This window comes from Prunus avium, chromosome 4 (genome assembly GCF_965620075.1).
Source record: "Prunus avium chromosome 4, drPruAviu1.hap1.1, whole genome shotgun sequence".
Taxonomy (NCBI): Eukaryota; Viridiplantae; Streptophyta; class Magnoliopsida; order Rosales; family Rosaceae; genus Prunus; species Prunus avium.
This window is the reverse complement of record NC_142287.1, coordinates 37269458-37288086: the sequence shown is the minus strand read 5'-3', so window position 1 is coordinate 37288086 and position 18629 is coordinate 37269458. Positions and strand designations below refer to the sequence as shown.

The 18629-nt window shown below is 35.9% G+C and overlaps 4 protein-coding genes and 1 long non-coding RNA gene across 5 annotated transcripts; 2 read left to right on the top strand and 3 right to left on the bottom strand.

Moving 5' to 3' along the window:
* Nucleotides 1-2243: 2243 nt before the first annotated feature.
* On the bottom strand, nt 2244-3268 carry LOC148295362 (uncharacterized). The gene is made up of 3 exons (XM_088252475.1): nt 3001-3268; nt 2632-2837; nt 2244-2555 (listed from the first exon to the last, which is right to left on the bottom strand). Exons 1-3 carry the CDS (start codon nt 3266-3268, stop codon nt 2244-2246), a joined length of 786 nt encoding a protein of 261 aa, XP_088108601.1.
* Nucleotides 3269-5216: 1948 nt separating this feature from the next.
* On the bottom strand, nt 5217-7926 carry LOC148295361 (uncharacterized). The gene is made up of 3 exons (XR_015835433.1): nt 7664-7926; nt 6153-6214; nt 5217-5348 (listed from the first exon to the last, which is right to left on the bottom strand). It is a non-coding gene; the product is annotated as an uncharacterized LOC148295361 (long non-coding RNA).
* Nucleotides 7927-10682: 2756 nt separating this feature from the next.
* LOC148295360 (uncharacterized) lies at nt 10683-11564 on the top strand. Its single transcript, XM_088251618.1, has one exon. It carries the CDS (start codon nt 10818-10820, stop codon nt 11253-11255), a length of 438 nt encoding a protein of 145 aa, XP_088107744.1. The 5' UTR covers nt 10683-10817; the 3' UTR covers nt 11256-11564.
* Nucleotides 11565-12079: 515 nt separating this feature from the next.
* Nucleotides 12080-14429, bottom strand: LOC148295359 (uncharacterized). The gene has a single exon (XM_088251616.1). It carries the CDS (start codon nt 14329-14331, stop codon nt 12115-12117), a length of 2217 nt encoding a protein of 738 aa, XP_088107742.1. The 5' UTR covers nt 14332-14429; the 3' UTR covers nt 12080-12114.
* A 1639-nt stretch (nt 14430-16068) lies between these two features.
* LOC148295358 (uncharacterized) lies at nt 16069-16710 on the top strand. Its single transcript, XM_088251617.1, has one exon. It carries the CDS (start codon nt 16130-16132, stop codon nt 16619-16621), a length of 492 nt encoding a protein of 163 aa, XP_088107743.1. The 5' UTR covers nt 16069-16129; the 3' UTR covers nt 16622-16710.
* The last annotated feature ends 1919 nt before the right edge of the window (nt 16711-18629 follow it).

Genomic DNA, 18629 nt, shown 5'->3' with positions numbered 1-18629 from the left:
ATAGTCTTTACTCTTTAAATATATACGAATATTTAAAAATATATATTCAAAGAGTATAGAATATACTCTTTAAACCAAAAAGAGCAAGAAGAAAACAGGGGCGAGGAGGGAGGAAGGGAGGAGCAGAAGGGAGGGGGGATGGGAATAGGAAGCCACCAACCCTAAAGGAGGCAGCGACTCATAATTAAATTATATTCACTACTACAATTTTCCCCTGTCCTGGCAACCCTTTGTGGTCAGTAAAAACCCCAATACTGATGGAAATTCGTCAGTAATGGCTTCCTGACGAGTGCAACGACGAAAATAAGTATAGTCAGTAAAAGTCCCGTCAGTATTACTATTACTGACCAACTTTTGCAACTTATTCATCAGTAGAGGTGTGTCTCTGACACAAGTCATAAAGTGTTTTACTGACAAAACAAATAGCCACTATTAAGCAAGCTTTTGTCAGGATTATTATTTTAGGATTGAGTACTAGTCGCCAAAGATTTGTCAGTATTATTTTTAACCAAAAAAAAAATTGTCAGTCAATTTCAAGATCTTTCATCTCTGTCGAATGCATACCTCTTGCAAAAGCTCTTTAGCCAGTACCTTGTATGTTTTCAGCTATGCTTTACAAGTTAAAATGACAATGACAAGTTCTTGCTCTTCTGTAAGAGGTTGCAGGAGAAGGTTACAGACTTACAGGCTCAAATTTTTATAGTAAGATGCCGAATTCCTAATATAATATGAGCATTTTTCTTTCATAAAAATTTAATGGATACTGAAAATGTAATAACAATTATAAATACTCATAGATTGAACCATTCAACCACCATCCTTATAAAATATAAAGTACCAATGTCGATTACAATAGCCAAATATTACAAAGGTCCGCCTACATCAGTAGAGTTCAAAAACTTTAGTTGCCCTTACTAAACAAAAGTATGCAATGCCAAATATTCAACAAATACACTACAAAAGTATGCATACACCATTAGGGTCCAAAATACAAAGTCAGCAACTATACCAAAAATGCATAACACTAAGTAACTGCATCTATTCAAGTCCATGAGTACCTTGATCTGATTCTAAAAAGTCAGTCGCACTAGGGTCTGCATCCCCCCTCAACAATCCAGTTAACCCACCAGTAGGAGTAACTGACTTGGCTTGATAAGGCATTTGATGGAACATTTGCGGCGAGTAATACGACATATGGAATGGGTTTGGCAGCTGCTGGTACAATGGATGATACGAAGCCGATGAGCGCGATAACATCTGCCTCATTTCCTCAATCTCTTGCTGGTTATGCTTCAGCAACTCCTGTGTTGCCTTCAATTCAGAACGCCAATGATCCTGGTCATGTTTGTACCTTTCTTGTAACTCTACATACTGTGACTCAAGGTGAACATAGTCGTGCCCTCGCAATCTCTTGGATGACCCTGCCTTAGTTTGAATCCAAGGCACCTGATGGGGTTTCACACCAAGTCCTTCACCACGAACACTATTATTTGTCTCAGGACCCATTGCCTCAACATAAGCCCTTCTTCGTGTCTCTAAATTATCAGGACATTCATCTTCAACCAATTCCTTCAACTTTTCCTGCATTTCAGCCTAACAAAAAAGATATATATATATCCTTCTCCATCAAATTGCGATCATCATAGAACTAGCCCAATAAACTCTACAATGATGAATTGCATTATGTAATAAAAAATTAGGCCAATTAGTCTTCTGGACCTCTACTATTTTGTTTTTCATGTGCTTAAACAAATAAAAGAACATAAAGAATGGTGAACAAGAAAAAAAAACTACCTCCAAACAACTTTCCATATGCTTTTAAAAAAAAATAATAAGTCAACAAAACAAAATAAGAGAAACATCCTGGACTATGGCTAACAATTCCTCATGAAAATGAACTTATACATAATTATTCCAATATATAGTCCATATGCTTACATATTTCTGCTCAGCCACCAAGTTAACCCATGAACGATCTTCGTCACGCCGAGTATGCTTATCTTGGAAAAACCAAATAGGATCAGGGTCTTCACCATGTTTCTTATTCTTAGCATGCAATCAATAAAATAAAAAAAGATAATCAATTAGCTAACACAACCTCATATGCTCAGTATTTAAATATAGCAAAGAGTAAACATTCAAGTGCATCATCAAAACTTACATATTGTGCTTTGCTGCGAGCATAAGACTTTGTGCCAGATGTGTGATTCAATGTTTGTTTACTCCAATTTTCAGCATTTCTTTTAGCTTGTTCCTTTTATTAGCAAAAACAAAACAGACTTAATCATTGCACAGATTATATATACTGAGTGTTGTGTAATAATACGTACTACAATCTCGTCTTTTTCGCAATGTTCAACCAACACCCGCCATTGATATGGGTCTACACGAGAATCCCCACATTGCCACCGTCTTTTACTTCCTATGAAAGGCTTATAATAAGCTTTCTTCAAATCACTCTTGAAACTTCTCCACAATTTTTCAATATTCTTCATTGTTACATCCTTGAAGACATGAATCATAGGTTGTTGTTCAGGACGAAATTCAATGGTGCCCTGCATCCACAATAAGGTAGTCTTACATCAACCTGAAATATACCTATTAAACTCAATAATTTTAGGAATAACAAACCCGTAGAGTGTCCCAAACATCAAGTTTGCAGGAGTCTGGTACTTTTTCCCATTTTAAATACTTGATCGGAATTAGATTGGCATCCCGTGCTAGAATACCCATGTATCTAGAAAAATGGGGACTATTATCATTGATAACTCTGCCAAATGGAGATAAATCAATCATTGGGGCAAGCGTTGATCCTCTCAACTGTGAGTCCCAACTCCCTAATGATTTTTTTAGCATCATAATTATTTTTTGGTAAACAATCCCCCTCTGGCAACAATTGTTTAACCAATTGTAACAGCATTGTAAAGACATTATCACTCATGTTCCCTAAACATTTAATCTGGAACAATCTTACAACAGAATACAATTTCTTATATTTACACCTAGGGTACAACTCCATATCTGCTTTTTCAAGTAACTTATAAAACATTTCAGCCTCAGGTGTTTGGCCATCAAAGATAGGTGGCTCTCTCGAAGTCCCAACAGTTTCTCCAATGATTGGTTGCACAAAGGCTTCATTGAGAAAATCATGAATGTCATCTATACAAACTTCTTCATTGTGAACTGATTCTATATCCTCTTGGAATGGTAAATTTGTCATGGGCTCCCCATGATGCCTCCAAGGGCCATTCATATATCTGGGATCCATTCCTTTTTCTATAAGATGCAGCTGGATGATGTTTCTTTCATAGCGATAACGGTTACAACATTTTTTGCAAGGACATATGACCCTCTCTCCAAAACCCACTTTGGCAAAGACGTCATCTAAAAACATTCTCATTCCATCTGCGTATTCCTTACAATTTCTCCTCAAATGTACCCAACTTTTATCCATAGTTCACCTAATATTGAGTGCAAGGCACCAAATACAATTATTCAGCACAGATCATCCCTCATACTTACTGTCTATAAATTCCTATCAGGTGGGTCAATTTATTATCCATTGGATGACCCTCATTACCATCTACTTCAATTCACAAGTAAAACCAAATTAAAATAACAAAAACCTGAGTCTAAAGAATATATTAACTAAAAAATTGCATATTCATTCAACTGAAGAAAAGAACTATAACACCAAACAACTAGACCCACTTAATAGCTAAAGACACTCACGTCATAACAACAAATAAAGTATACATATGAAACAAAATATATCAACTCATAGATGAAAGCTCGATAATCTCAATACAATAATCAGAGAACAACCATTTAAGAGAAAAAAGTAAAGGGAAACACACCTGGATTCTAAGTTTCCAACAAAAATTCAACACTCCTGCAATAGAATAATACACCTTTGGCTTTAGCTGGGCACCTTGGCACTAGAATGTGAAGCTGTGAACAAATAGTCTCTTGTCCCTTGTTAGACTGCTCTGGCTCGGTACTGTGTCGATTGGGTCTGAGTGTTGTTCCATCCACTTGGTCTTCTTTGTACCGTACCTAGAGAAAGGAGAAGATTGAATTAGCTCTGGTTCCGCAAAGACAAGAATTAGCTCTGCTAAGGAATCGAAAGCATCCAATCCACTAAGAGCAGAAAATCACATAAATAAGGTATATAGCACCCTACCTTGCTCAGAGAATACCCACACATCAGACTTCACCAACAAATAATAAAAAATTAAAACAAGAGCTTTGAAAAATCAAAGGATGCAATCAGGCTTCATCTATACAACTAATTGGAAGGATTCATGGGTCATTACCTATTCTCAAATACTTGAAAAAATAAAATAAACAAACAAAATAAGAACAAAAATCTCACTAGAACAGGGGCTCTCTTTAAAGAAGAACAACCAAGTCAGCCCCAACTGAAAAGAGCAAAGAAACCCCCAAATTTAATCTATCTCTCTCAATCTGAATCAACAACCCCAATTGAGAATAGCAAAGAAAACCCCCAAATTTAATCTGTCTCTCTCAATCTGAACCAGCAGACATGAAAATCACTTTCACACATTCCTCCAACTCCACTAGCTTTAAGGAAGAGTACAATTCCTTCTTCAATGAAAAGAAGAGGGAAGAGATGGTCGGTTTGGAGGAAGTAGAAAAGTTTAGGTAAAGAATTGAAGTTAACAATTATATTTAAGAATAGTATTGGCAATAGAACTCGTCAGTGACTCTAAAGATTTAGGCGCTTAAGTTTTTGCTTCCCGCGCTAAAAGAGACTGGCACAGGGGCTGGTCAGTAAATTTAGTAATGACAAAAGACTTGGTCAGTATTATTTAGTAGTGATAAATGACTTTATTTCGCCAGTATTGGGTCCAAGTACTGGCTAGACTGCTCTTTTGCCAGTATTAGTCCGTCGGTATAAGCTAAAATTGTAGTAGTGATTAAATTGACCAGGTGATGCCAATATGAAGATATCCTGAATAAAATTAGTGATTAATTTTTTAGTTAAATTAAATGTCATTAGTTTAAAAAAATAGTGATTAAATTGTTGATGATTGTCACGACCCGATTCGAAAATAAGGAATATTCCCGAATCATGGTGTGAGTCATACCATAGTCATAAGAATAAAATCCTACAACCATGGTATGATGAGAGATAGAGCCACAAAATAATACAAATTTACTTAACATCACAAAATTTGAGTCGCAATAGCTTGTAGTTAACTACACACTAGGATTTTTAACAAACGGTTGACTACTTACAAATATTAATTACACAAATCAACAATAAAAGCCCAGCAGCTTAGTTGAATCCGCTTCCTCAAACTTCTTCTTTAATCCTGCACAATCTATTAGGGTATGAGCATTCTAATGCCCAGTAGAGTACCTTCAAACCCCTCAAAGTCAGCTATCACAATTAATCAAAGTGTCATGCATCAAACAACACAAGATATACAAATTATGCAATCATACAAGATAAATAAATTTGCATATGCGGTGATGCCATGAACTCACTCCCTTCTAATCCCACTAATTCATATCCTAGGGCAACAAGCCTGCATGTCCCATACCATGCGTTTTACCACTGTGGCTCCGAATACCCTAAAATATGAACTAGCGTCCATCCGTCCCTTAACCCATTTTTCTTTTGTTTACGAATTTCTCAACTTTCACTTATCATTAGAGGCCCTGCTCCCATCACCTTAATATATTCAAGCTCTGCTCCCGTCACCTGAATATATTCCACATTTTATTCAGATATATCTAAAGCATTCTCCCACCCCTTAGATATATCTCAAACGACACACACACAACCCAAACACCACTGTCTTTATGATGCATATGTAATGCAGTGCAAACATCATTTATTTCTGCTGAATAATGCCACAGATAATAACAATAATATATCATGCTTAATCACATGAATAATAATAATCACAAAACATCAAATAATATCCATGGAAAAACATCAATAATACTATTTACATAACATCAAATAATATTCACGGAAAAACATCAATAATAATGTTCACATAACATCAAATAATATTCATCGAGCAAAGCAACAATAATATTCATATTTATAATACTATATATAAGCACCAAGATTAAAAGTGATATAGCCCAATCATCGGGAAATCAGGAAACTCTACCTCAAGTCCAGCTAGCTTAACCTTGTGCAGTTTCGTCCTCGAAAGTACGCAGAGTAGAACACCTAGTTAAGATAATTTACTGATTAAAATTCATTGGAAATAAGGAAACAAAGTTGAGTGTCCTACTAGCGCACGTAGACCTAAAACCCCAAAATACACTTAACAAGTTGTTTGACCCGATTGTTACTTCCTTAACCTCACATCCAAGCAAGCATAGAACCAAGCGTTAAGGAAAAACTAATCTATTCCCCTCCTATAATAGTTCTACTCTTTGGGATGTTTAAAATCAAGTGGTTCGGCTCTAGACTCATAAAGAAAGTTTAAAAACATCAATTTAAAACTAAAATTTCAGTTTTGCTAAACATTTGGGTTGGAACACGTTAACTTTGAAAATTCACTAAATATTGAGTTTAAATCAAAATAATGTAAAACTTTCCATATCACAACTAGACATAGAAAAGTTAAAGATGTCAAAATTTGATAAAAATTAGGGTTAAGGAAGCATGTCAAAATAGAAACCCAAAACAGACTAGGCTGCATAACGTTTTTTTTTCAGGTTTGTACATTTTATTTTGAAAAATCACCAAAATTACAATTTACAACCAAACTGGATAAAATTTTCCAGATCTGAAGACAATACAAGAAAGTAAAACATACTAAAATTTCATGAAAATCCAAGTTTAGGAAGTCTTCAAACACTTACTTCAAAACAGGGTATGCAGCAGAATCAAAACAATTTCCAGCAGGATAGTCTCTACTTTGAAATTTTACAAAAAATCAATTTAAATTCAAATGGCACAAAACCAAATTTGAAATAACCCTTGAGATATTCATTTTGATGTACCAAAATCCCAAAATGAAATTGGAACAAAAATCACATCGAAATAATCTAGAACTTCACAAAAACACACTTTGAAAGATATATATATATATATGTACTTGAGGCATTCTAACCACACTTGGTTTAAAACTAGTACTCAAAAGAAAATAAAAAGAAGAGCTTCAAGCCTTCAAAGAACCATTTACTTGAGATGATAGTGACTAATTTGAGCAATTGAATGACAAGAAACAAGCCATTTGAGAGAAAGTACACATATCTATAAGAAGAGATTCAACATAACCAATTGAACAAGTTTTGTTCATATATACCAATTTTTAGAGAGTTATAATGGTTACGTTTGGATTATCTTTGGATATGTTATAAAGAGGAGAATTTGGAGTAACTATCATGAAGAAACCATAGTGTTTTGAGCTTTTGATATGAGTGTTTTGGACTGAAAACGAGGGAAGGACCTAAGGTTGAAGACTATAAACAAGTTCCACTCTAAACATTCCCAAGGTGGCTATAGAAGCCCGATCAATCTGAAATTTTGATATGTTATAATAGACAGCATTTCAAACAACTTTGATGAAGGAACCAAAGTCATTTGAGTACATGAAGTCACAGAAACAAACTGAAACCGAGCATACTGCTGTGAAATCAGGAAATGGTAAACTTATTGTGATCATACCAACGTTTCAGAGCCTATACTAGTCGGATTGAGCTGAACTTTGAGTATGTTATAGGAATCATGGAAATGAACAACTTTTATAAAGGAAGTTTTCTCATTTGAGCTTCCGAAATATGAGTTCTCAGCAGCTTCAAGAAAGTGACGAATTTTGGATTTTGAAGAGGAACAAAAGAAAAATGAGGATGAAGATAAGTGAATGAGGAAGAAAGGGATGATACAATGAATGATGAAGATAAGAGTAAATTTATGATTGAAAAGCCTTAGGCTAGGTGAATCATCCATTTAGAAGAGGGTGATACAATGAATGGGAAGAAGAGGATGAGAAAGAATCTTAGGCTAGACTAGATGACTCACCCCCATAGGTTTACAACTCATCCAAAATCAGATTTTTTGAAGACAAAGTAAGTGGGAAGGGGGGAAGAATGAAGGAGGGAAGAAATGCTTGGCTTACACGTTGCCTCCTTCCCTTTTTTCTACAAGGGTACTTTGGTAATCTATCACACATAGGGGTGTTTTGGTCATTTTTGTCCAACTTCAAATTAAACATACTTAAATTAATAATCTCAATCCAAAATCACTTGATACCCATAATCATTCTCCACAATTATATTATTTTTCACTAAAATATGAAAATCCACCTTAAATTTTTCGGGGTATTACAATGATCTTGCATACCAACTGAACAAATTCTTTGGGAAGAAGGCATGTATTGTAACTAAATTGGTGGATCATGCCAAATTTGAAAAAATAAATAACTTGTTAATTATTACATAAGGCGTTGAAATGTCCAGTTATGCATTAAGTAATAACTTTGGCGATTAGTGGAGAAGAAGTTACCGGACACACGTTAACATTGACGGAGTGGAGCAATTGCAGCTGAACGCCAATTGGGCTAAATGAGGGTGGGTAACAAAGTCAAGAGAATGATTACCTTCTAATACTGCAGTTAAGTATGAGAGTTGGGTCCCCATATAATAATCCTTTTAATTACATGCATCCCCATAAAATAAATGAAATAAATTATACCATGTTAAAGATACTTCATGACACTCTCCCAAAAAAACACTCTTAGAGTGGTTTTCACTTTGAGGGCTAAGCCACTGTACTTTCTTCTCTCTCCCCTCTTATCTTCCTCCCTTCAACTCTTCCTCCATTTTCAGAGGCAGAAGGTTTCCCCTATTTGCACATGCGTTTCGTCCCCGGATCTCCACCACCATCCTTTTACGGGTTCTTTATGTATGGAATAAGTCGCTGAGACTCTTTGGGATCTCTGTATAGTTTTCACCTCTCCTTTTATGAGAGGTTTTCACTTCTCTTTTGTGAGAGATTTTCATCTCTCATTTATGAGAGTTTTATTTGTATTGTTATGGCTTAGTTTTTTTTTTCAAGTTTTATCTTTTTTTCATTATTTTGAGTTTGCAATTTAGTTGGGATATTTATGCCAGAGTTTTTTCAATCTTGCGTGATCATTAGTGGAGGCACACCATGTTGTATTAATTTTGATGTCAAATCACTTCGTTATTGTAATAGCCTTTTGTGGTTAGTGGCTTTTTTTTGGCTGAATTATGAATGCAATCCCATAATATCCACACACAAAAACGATACTTCATGGAAACCCATTACATGGCGTTGTTTAACAAAAAAAAAAAAAAACTAACGTAAATATTAACAAACTAAGGTAAATATTGTCGTAGGTGCCAAGTTATATATCATGATACCATGTGATACAATGAATAATCAACCTATGCGGCGTACGTGCCTCCTTGAACTTCTTGATGCATATTGGTCAATTATATGATTTCCAAAAGTATGAAGAAAGTCAACAAATAGGGTCCAAGTGCTTCTGTAACGGTAAACTTTCTTATGGAAAATAGACCACCAGTTTGGTTTTTCTTGGACCCTGGAACCAGAGGGCGGGCTTGGGCTTTAGCTGAGGTAGCTAATTCCCAACATATACTATGGATCCTTGTTTAGTCTTCTCACAAATAAGGAACTGGAGCTCTTGATTAATTGTGAGAGAGAATCCAGAAATTGTGAGAGAAAGAGATGGAGAGAGAGAGAGAAGTGATGAGAACGTTTAGGTCTGAATGAAAAATAAAAGAGGGAAATTTAAAAAAAAATCTTATATTTTTAGTGGATTGCATATATATTGGAGGGTTTCGGGAAAAAAAATAAATTGAATTTACAAATTACGACATACTCAATCGCACGACATAATATATATTTAAAAAAATTGCATTTACGGCGTATATACAATCAATGCCATTAAAAGACACAAAAATTACCTTTTTAAGGCATGTTTTCATATGCCGTAAATATCAGTTATTAACAACACACTTTACCATCTTTTGAAGGCGTGCTTTGTCATATGCCGTAAACATCAGTTATTAACACACGAATAAAAAGTGTGCCGTAAATATCAAGTCGTAAAAGCTCCAATTTGGTGTAGTGCTTGTAAGATGCATATCACAGGATGAATTTCCAACTTATGGATGCGAGGAATTTGGATGAATTTCTTGTTTAATTGTATCTTAAGTTGAAAGGTAATTTTGTTATTATCAAACCATCGCGTATTTGGGCCAGTTTTTGGAAAAATAGCAAGGTATGATTTTGCATGTGGGCTTCGTCAAATCTGGCAGGTCTTCTTCTTCGTGAGGAATAAGCGCCTTAAAAACCATAGCGTGCGCTAAGAGTGATAACTGCGAAACACCTGACCTGAGGAGATTTGCCACTGCTTTGCCTCGACGCGTGCCTTGAAGCGCGGCTTATATCGATCGTCAAATAAAAAACAACGGGTAGTGTTACAACGTGTTGAGTTTTTGTTTGACAATGGGGCCAAAAGTCTCCAAACGAAACAGCAAATTAACAAAGTGATGAGGGATTCACTGAGACTCCCATGTTCTCACCTTACGACCGCTAATCGCTCGACGAGTGGAGAAATTCTATCCCCCAATATCCATTGCATAAATATTTCTCCTAAGCCACCCTAAAATCTTATACGAATTTTAGACCACCTTCACATTCTTTTTCTCTATTTATACTTTTCCGAGCCTACATGCTTCTCCATCCCAAAATCTTCTAAGCACCTTTAGAAATCCCTCTCGGTCTCTCTCTCTCTCTCTCTCTCTGCTTTTATACACTTCAAACAAACATCATGAAAGGCTTCAAGGTTTTTCTAATGTTTGCCATGCTAATAGCTTCAGCCATCACCACTCTCTCTGCAATACCAAACGAAGAAGAATCATTCTTCAACGAGGAAAACAATACTGATACAAATGACGAAACCAAAAACCAGTTTGGAAAAAGCACTTCTCTAAGAAGCCGCTTCCTTGCCTCCGTGACTTGTGACAAAAACCCTAAGGTTTGTCAGGCGTATGGCAGCGCAAAGCCGGATTGCTGCAACAAGAAATGTGTGGACAGAAACACAGACACAGCAAACTGCGGCAAGTGTGGGAAGAAATGCAATTACGCAGAGATTTGCTGCGAAGGTAAGTGTGTGAATCCGATGTCGGACAAGGAAAACTGCGGCAGCTGCAACAACAAGTGCAAGAAAGGCACTTCATGTGTGTTTGGAATGTGCAGCTATGCATGAACACTAATTATCATGACGCACCAGATAGATCACTGCTACTGGATCGATAAGGAATAAGGTTATTGCAATATTAATTGCATGCGCAGCAAATCTCTACTTTTATTATTTTATTTTGCTCAAAGCTAGCTATATCCTATAAACATGAAAATAATTTATAAGGCCATGAATTAGTGTACGTGTGTGTGTGTGCAAGTGCAAGGAATAAGGGCTCGCTAAGCGTCACCATTCGATGGGCTTAGCCAATTAATTGTTTATTGTAAGGAATCATCAATATTATGATCCCTTAATTAAAAAAGTTCTTATTATTTACTTGTCAGATATAATATATCACAATGATTCAACCTCTTCCTTTTTTCTTTTTTATTCTTCCAACTCGAGCACATACTTATGGATGGCAGGAATTTGGATGAATTTCTTTTTTAGTTGTATCTTAGCGACAAACTAATTTGATCCAACGGTTAATAGATAGGGTCTCATTTAAGGGCCTTAGATAAGACACTCACTATGGAATCAAACAGTTGTAGAGAGAGGCTCGCTGGAGAATAAGAAGAAGGGGTTAGAGAAGGGAGAGAAAAGGAGGAAGTGCTCCTGGGGAGCCGTTCCTTTAGAGTTTTTGTTTTTTTTTGTTTTTTTTTTCCGAGCTTTATTTGGCATATATAGAGTGGAGAACTTGAAACTGAGTTGTTGGGCTTGTAATACGCTAGCAAACCAGAACCAGGGCAGCCAGTGGCGGACGCAGGATTACGTCGCCATGGGGTCATAGTGTTAAGTTTCGAAATTTTGTAAATAAGAAAATAACACTAAAAAATATAAAGATAGTACTTTCATTCATAATTTTTGGCAAAACAAACAATACAAGCTACAATTGTCCACGACGAGTTTTCATATTTTGAAAACGTTGCATTATAGCTTCGTTATCAATACAAGCAAAAATATCTCTTTCAATGTAAACAACCAAGCTATCGTTCAACCATTGATCTCCCATTCTGTTGCGAAGTGGATTTTTGATAATATTCATGGCCGAAAATGCTCTCTCCACTGAAGCAGTTGCAACAGGTAAAACCAAAGCTAATGTAATAAGCAAATACACATAAGGAAATATTTCATGCATCCCTGTCTCCACCATTTTTTCCGCAAGCATGCCAATCCCTTGCAATTCTGAAAAATCACTACTCGAACGCATATGATGAACATAAACCCCAAGTTGATCTTCAAGCATCAATAAAGCTCCATCCGAAAAATCTTGAGGATAAAATTGAGCAAGACGAACTAGCTTTCGTTTGTTAAAAGCTACAAATGAATTGTTCGGACTCAAGCAAGCCAAACAAGTAAGCAACTCAGTATTTACCTCATTGAAACGATCATTTAATTCCACAAGTTGTCCATCAATGACATGAAGAAAGAGCTCCACACGATAATGATGATTGTTTGTCTTGATTGGAGCATTACGCCGTGACCTCCCAGGAATTACATATTCCTCATCCATGTTAGGAACCATAATATGATGTTTGTAACAAAACGAAGATGCTTGATCAACCAATTCATCAAACTCATTATTCCTCATAAATTGTAGATTTTCCTTGCATGTTTGAACTAAACCCATTGCATTCACAATGTCTTGATCTTTCTTTTGCAATGCTTGAGACAAAGTATTTGTTATTCCCAATATAGCCTTCATCAAAAACAAGTGGAACACAAACTCAAAAGATTGTATTTCCCTCCATAACTTAAAGGCTTCACCCGAACTATCATTGGGGTTATCCTCAACAATCATTTGAAGCACATTCACCACAGATGGAAACATACAAATGATATTAATCAATGTAGCATAATGTGAGTTCCATCGTGTATCACCTGCACGTTTGAGAGTAGTATCTTGATTCAAGCCTCGCCCAGTTATAAGACAACCTTCATCAAAAGCTTTTACAAGCTCTTCTTGGTATTGTGCTCTAAGTGCATCACGACGCTTGCAAGATGCTCCAACAACATTAACCAAGCTATTAGCCGTTGTGAAAAAAGAAGCAACATCAATATTTTTCTTTGCCACGGCAACAAGAGCTAATTGAAGTTGATGAGCAAAGCAATGAACATAAAATGCACAAGGTTGTTCTCTCAAAATCTTTGTTTTAAGGCCATTGAATTCACCTCTCATATTACTAGCTCCATCATAACCTTGTCCTCGTAGCTTAGAAAAGCTCAATCCTTCAAAAGCAAAGAATTCATCAATGGCTTTCTTCAATGCACTTGAAGTGGTGTCGGTAACATGTTGAACCCCCACAAACCTTTCTATTATTTGTCCATTGTTGTTCACATAACGAACCACTATCGCCATTTGCTCCTTTATTGAAATATCACGTGCTTCATCCACCATTATTGAAAAATACCTATCTTTAAGATCACTCATGATAAGACTAATGCATTCTTTGGCACATGCATTGACAAGATCTTTTTGAATTGACGGAGCTATTAACTTGAGATTGCCCGGAGCATTTTCCAACACAACTGCCTTAACTTTTTCATCATGATCCGCAAGAAATTGCAAGAGCTCCAAATAATTCCCTTTATTACTTGAAGTGGCACTTTCATCATGACCACGAAAAGAAAGGCCTTGTCGCAACAAATACCTTGTACACTTGAGTGATGCATTCAAGCAAGTGCGATAAGCCATACGAGCATCATCTGTTTGCTTGATCACAATTGTTTCAATGTGAGCTTGTTGATGCATCAGATTGTAAGCAGCTTCTCTAGCTTGGTTGTGAACACTGCCAACCGGTCCAATATGAATGCTAAACCTTTCTCTCCCCTTCTTCCAATTATTGAAGCCTACCCCAGAAAAGGCATCACCACCCACTTGATCAAAATTAGTTTTAAAGAGATAGCAATGGGGGCAAAATGCAGCATCTTTAGCTATGCTATACTCCAACCAATCAAACTCATCAAACCATTGAGCAATGAAACGTCTATTAATTCCTGACTGATTAGTTTGTGGGAATCTATGACCTTTAGGTTGACAAGGCCCCTTTTGAAGATATGCTCTTCGAATCTCATCTCGATGATTAGGACTATAATCTGTCATCGGTGTTCTTAGTCCAGGGTCTGCCTGAAGATTAGCCAATATCTCATCTAATTCAATAGGTCTTGCTCTTGCACTTGAACTACCCGGATTAAACTCACTATCCATATGCACTTTTCTCTTAAAGTATCGTTCCATGATAATTTTTTCTACACATAAATTAATTAAATCCATCAATTATAAAGACTAACCTAATCCAAATAATAATATCAATCAATATAAACTCTACTAAAATATCCAAATAATAAAATCAATCAATATCAAAATATCAAACAAATTCTAATTCACAAAGAAAATCAATCAATTAATATAAATTCTAATCCAAATAAGAAAATCAATCAATATCATAACATACCACACCAATAAATTATAATTCATGAAAGATATATCAATTTCCTACAAATTTTCCAAAGCCCAAAATAATATATGTAAAATTATAACTCACTTGATTAAATTTGATGAGAAGCGATGGCAGCGGCGACAAGAGGTGGTTGGTGACGGTGGCGGCCTGTAGTGGTTGGTGGTGGAGGTTGGGGGGATTAGTTAGGTTTTTAGAGGAGAGGGAATTTTGAAAAAAAAAAAATTAGGTTTTGGGATGAACTGAATGCTGCTGCTGGGAATTAGAATCGGGTAGATAGGGGCTGCTGATGGGTTTTTTTTTTTTTTAAAACCTGGCTTCAAAACGACGTCGTTTTGAGCCAGGTTTTTTTAAAAAAAATTTAACACGCCTGGACCAAAACGGCGTCGTTTTGGCCAGGCGGTTTAAAAAAAAAAAGAACTCGCGCGCGCAAGGCAGGCGCTGCCTGCGCCAGCTTCTTCTTCTTCCTCTGCTGGGTATTTCGTCGAGCACTTGGTGTGCGCCATGGGGTCGCACACCAGCCAGCCATGGGGTCGCACCAGTCCTTCTCCACTACGTTTCCAAGCTTCCATGGGGTCGCCTGACCCCATTTGTCCCTCTGTGCGTCCGCCACTGAGGGCAGCGATGGATTGATTAGAATTTAGAACAATCAACCTATTAATTGATATTGGAAAACCTATTCTAATTTCTAAACATTTTTAGAACCAATTGCAGTCGGTGTCTGATATATATAATATTTTAGAACGAGATAAAAACAATTACATTTATTTTTTTATATAATACATTTCAGTTTGGTACGTACTGTACGTATAAGGAATTTAGTTGCAAGGCATTTCGGCATCTTAATTGTAATTTGTATATGGTGGTGTGGTGACTCATGTCTATATTGGCGCCCCAGATAAAATCGAACAATGCGACAAGTGTAGCTAGCTATAGTTATATATATATATATATATATATATATATATATATATATATATAGCTCATAAAACATGCTTAGGAAAACAGCATACGCCAAATATATATATATATATATTAAAAGTTGGTCAAAATGATACTGATAACAACTTTTGTTTAGTCTGGAGTTTTTGTAATGTGCATTGGGATAACAGTAAGTAATTGTAATTATACTGACATGCGAGCCCAATTACAATTAGGAAACAAGCCCAATTACAATTATGCTTTAATTTCTTTGTTCTTATTCACCTAATTTCTAGAATACGTAATATATTCTTCGGAAGCATAAGTTTGTTTACTGATAAATTAACGTTTTGTACGGCCCTTTGAATTAGACCAACCTCTGTCAGCCCTCACGCCTCTCTACATATACTTGTTCAAGCCCTGCATGCTTCTCCATCTGTCCAATCTTTACACATTCTACCTCATTCCTTTTCTTCCATACATACACGACCGACCAAATTAATTCAACTCAGTTAGACCAACATGAAATCGCTCAAGTTTTTCTTGGTGCTAGCGATGCTGGTGGCTCTATCAGCCGTCCATACTCTCTCAGTCTCAGCAACATCATACGAATTCGAAGAATCATTCTTCAACGACGTCGTCGAGGAAGACAACACTAATGTTGCAAATGAAACCTTTGACGACCTCCCAGTTATGGCCGCACAAGGCCAAGAAAAAACTTCTCTTAGAGGAACAAGCCGCTTTCTAGCTTCTCATCGGGCCATGGCCGCGACATGCGACAAGAACCCTAAGGTCTGTAAAGCCACGCATGCGCATTGCTGCCACAACAAATGTGTTGATTTGAAGACAGACAAACTCAACTGTGGGAAGTGTGGGGTGAAAAGCCATCACGCACAGATATGTTGCAAAGGTCATCTTGTGAACCCAATGTCTGACAAGACACACTGTGGAGGCTGCGACAACCATTGCAAGAAAGGCGGTTCATGTGCGTTTGGGATGTGCAGCTATGCTTAGAAATTCATAATGACGTACGCAGAGGAACTTCTCCTCATCAATAACAACAGCTATATATATTATTATTGCAATAAGGAATAATGTTTTATGTATTTGTTTTGGAGACTAATTAAGATATATGTTTTTGACAATGTCTTGCTCAAAATAATTGTGAATGAAAAATTATATATACTTGAAATGGGTTAAGACTAAGGCTTGAATTTTTGCAACGAAGCGTTAGGTATTGATGATCATCATAATTTGATGGACTATATTCCCCGATGTGAAAAAAACACTCTCTACATGTCGCACCCCAATGTGTGGATGGAATACGTGTAAATAACATGTTTTGTTATCATGATAACATTCAATCACATAACTTAAAACTAAATGGTAATAGGTAGATGGGCCAAGAGATATCTAATATATTGTTATGCAAAACTTAAGATAAAAATCTCTAACAACCAAAACATGGAAACAAACTGATGCCAATGCCAAATGACCTCATATTTGTACTATTACATACAAGTTGTTCAAGAAGTCGAGACCGTTTATATGACCTCGTATTTTAATATATATACAAATATTTTAATCGTATAGCCATGTGGCTATACTCTTTAAATATATATATATATATATATATATATATATATATATATATATAAAGCGTATAGCCGCGTGGCTATACGCTTCAGATTTATTCGAATATTTAATGGTATAGCCGGGCGGCTATACGCTTTAGATTTATTCAAATATTTTAATTGTTTAGTGGCACAGCTATACTTTTTGGATTTATTCGAATATTTTAATAGTATAGCTTCCCGGATATAATGTCGGGCGGCTATACTCAGTAGATATATACGAAATATTTTAATAGTATAGCCGCGCGGCTCTACGCTTTAGATTTATTCAAATATTTTAATAGTATACCGGCGCGGCTATATTCTTTAGATTTATTCGAATATTTTAATAGTATAGCCGTGCGGCGATACTATTTAAATGTATACGAATATTTTAATAGTACAGCTGCGTGGCGATACTATTTAAATATTTGCAATTATTTTAATGGTATAGCCACCTAGCTGTACCTTTTATATATATATATATATATATATATATATATATATATATAAATATTTAAAAATATATTTGTATATATTATCTTTATACTATTAAATATTCGAATATATTTATAGAGTATAGTCTTTACTCTTTAAATATATACGAATATTTAAAAATATATATTCAAAGAGTATAGAATATACTCTTTAAACCAAAAAGAGCAAGAAGAAAACAGGGGCGAGGAGGGAGGAAGGGAGGAGCAGAAGGGAGGGGGGATGGGAATAGGAAGCCACCAACCCTAAAGGAGGCAGCGACTCATAATTAAATTATATTCACTACTACAATTTTCCCCTGTCCTGGCAACCCTTTGTGGTCAGTAAAAACCCCAATACTGATGGAAATTCGTCAGTAATGGCTTCCTGACGAGTGCAACGACGAAAATAAGTATAGTCAGTAAAAGTCCCGTCAGTATTACTATTACTGACCAACTTTTGCAACTTATTCATCAGTAGAGGTGTGTCTCTGACACAAGTCATAAAGTGTTTTACTGACAAAACAAATAGCCACTATTAAGCAAGCTTTTGTCAGGATTATTATTTTAGGATTGAGTACTAGTCGCCAAAGATTTGTCAGTATTATTTTTAACCAAAAAAAAAATTGTCAGTCAATTTCAAGATCTTTCATCTCTGTCGAATGCATACCTCTTGCAAAAGCTCTTTAGCCAGTACCTTGTATGTTTTCAGCTATGCTTTACAAGTTAAAATGACAATGACAAGTTCTTGCTCTTCTGTAAGAGGTTGCAGGAGAAGGTTACAGACTTACAGGCTCAAATTTTTATAGTAAGATGCCGAATTCCTAATATAATATGAGCATTTTTCTTTCATAAAAATTTAATGGATACTGAAAATGTAATAACAATTATAAATACTCATAGATTGAACCATTCAACCACCATCCTTATAAAATA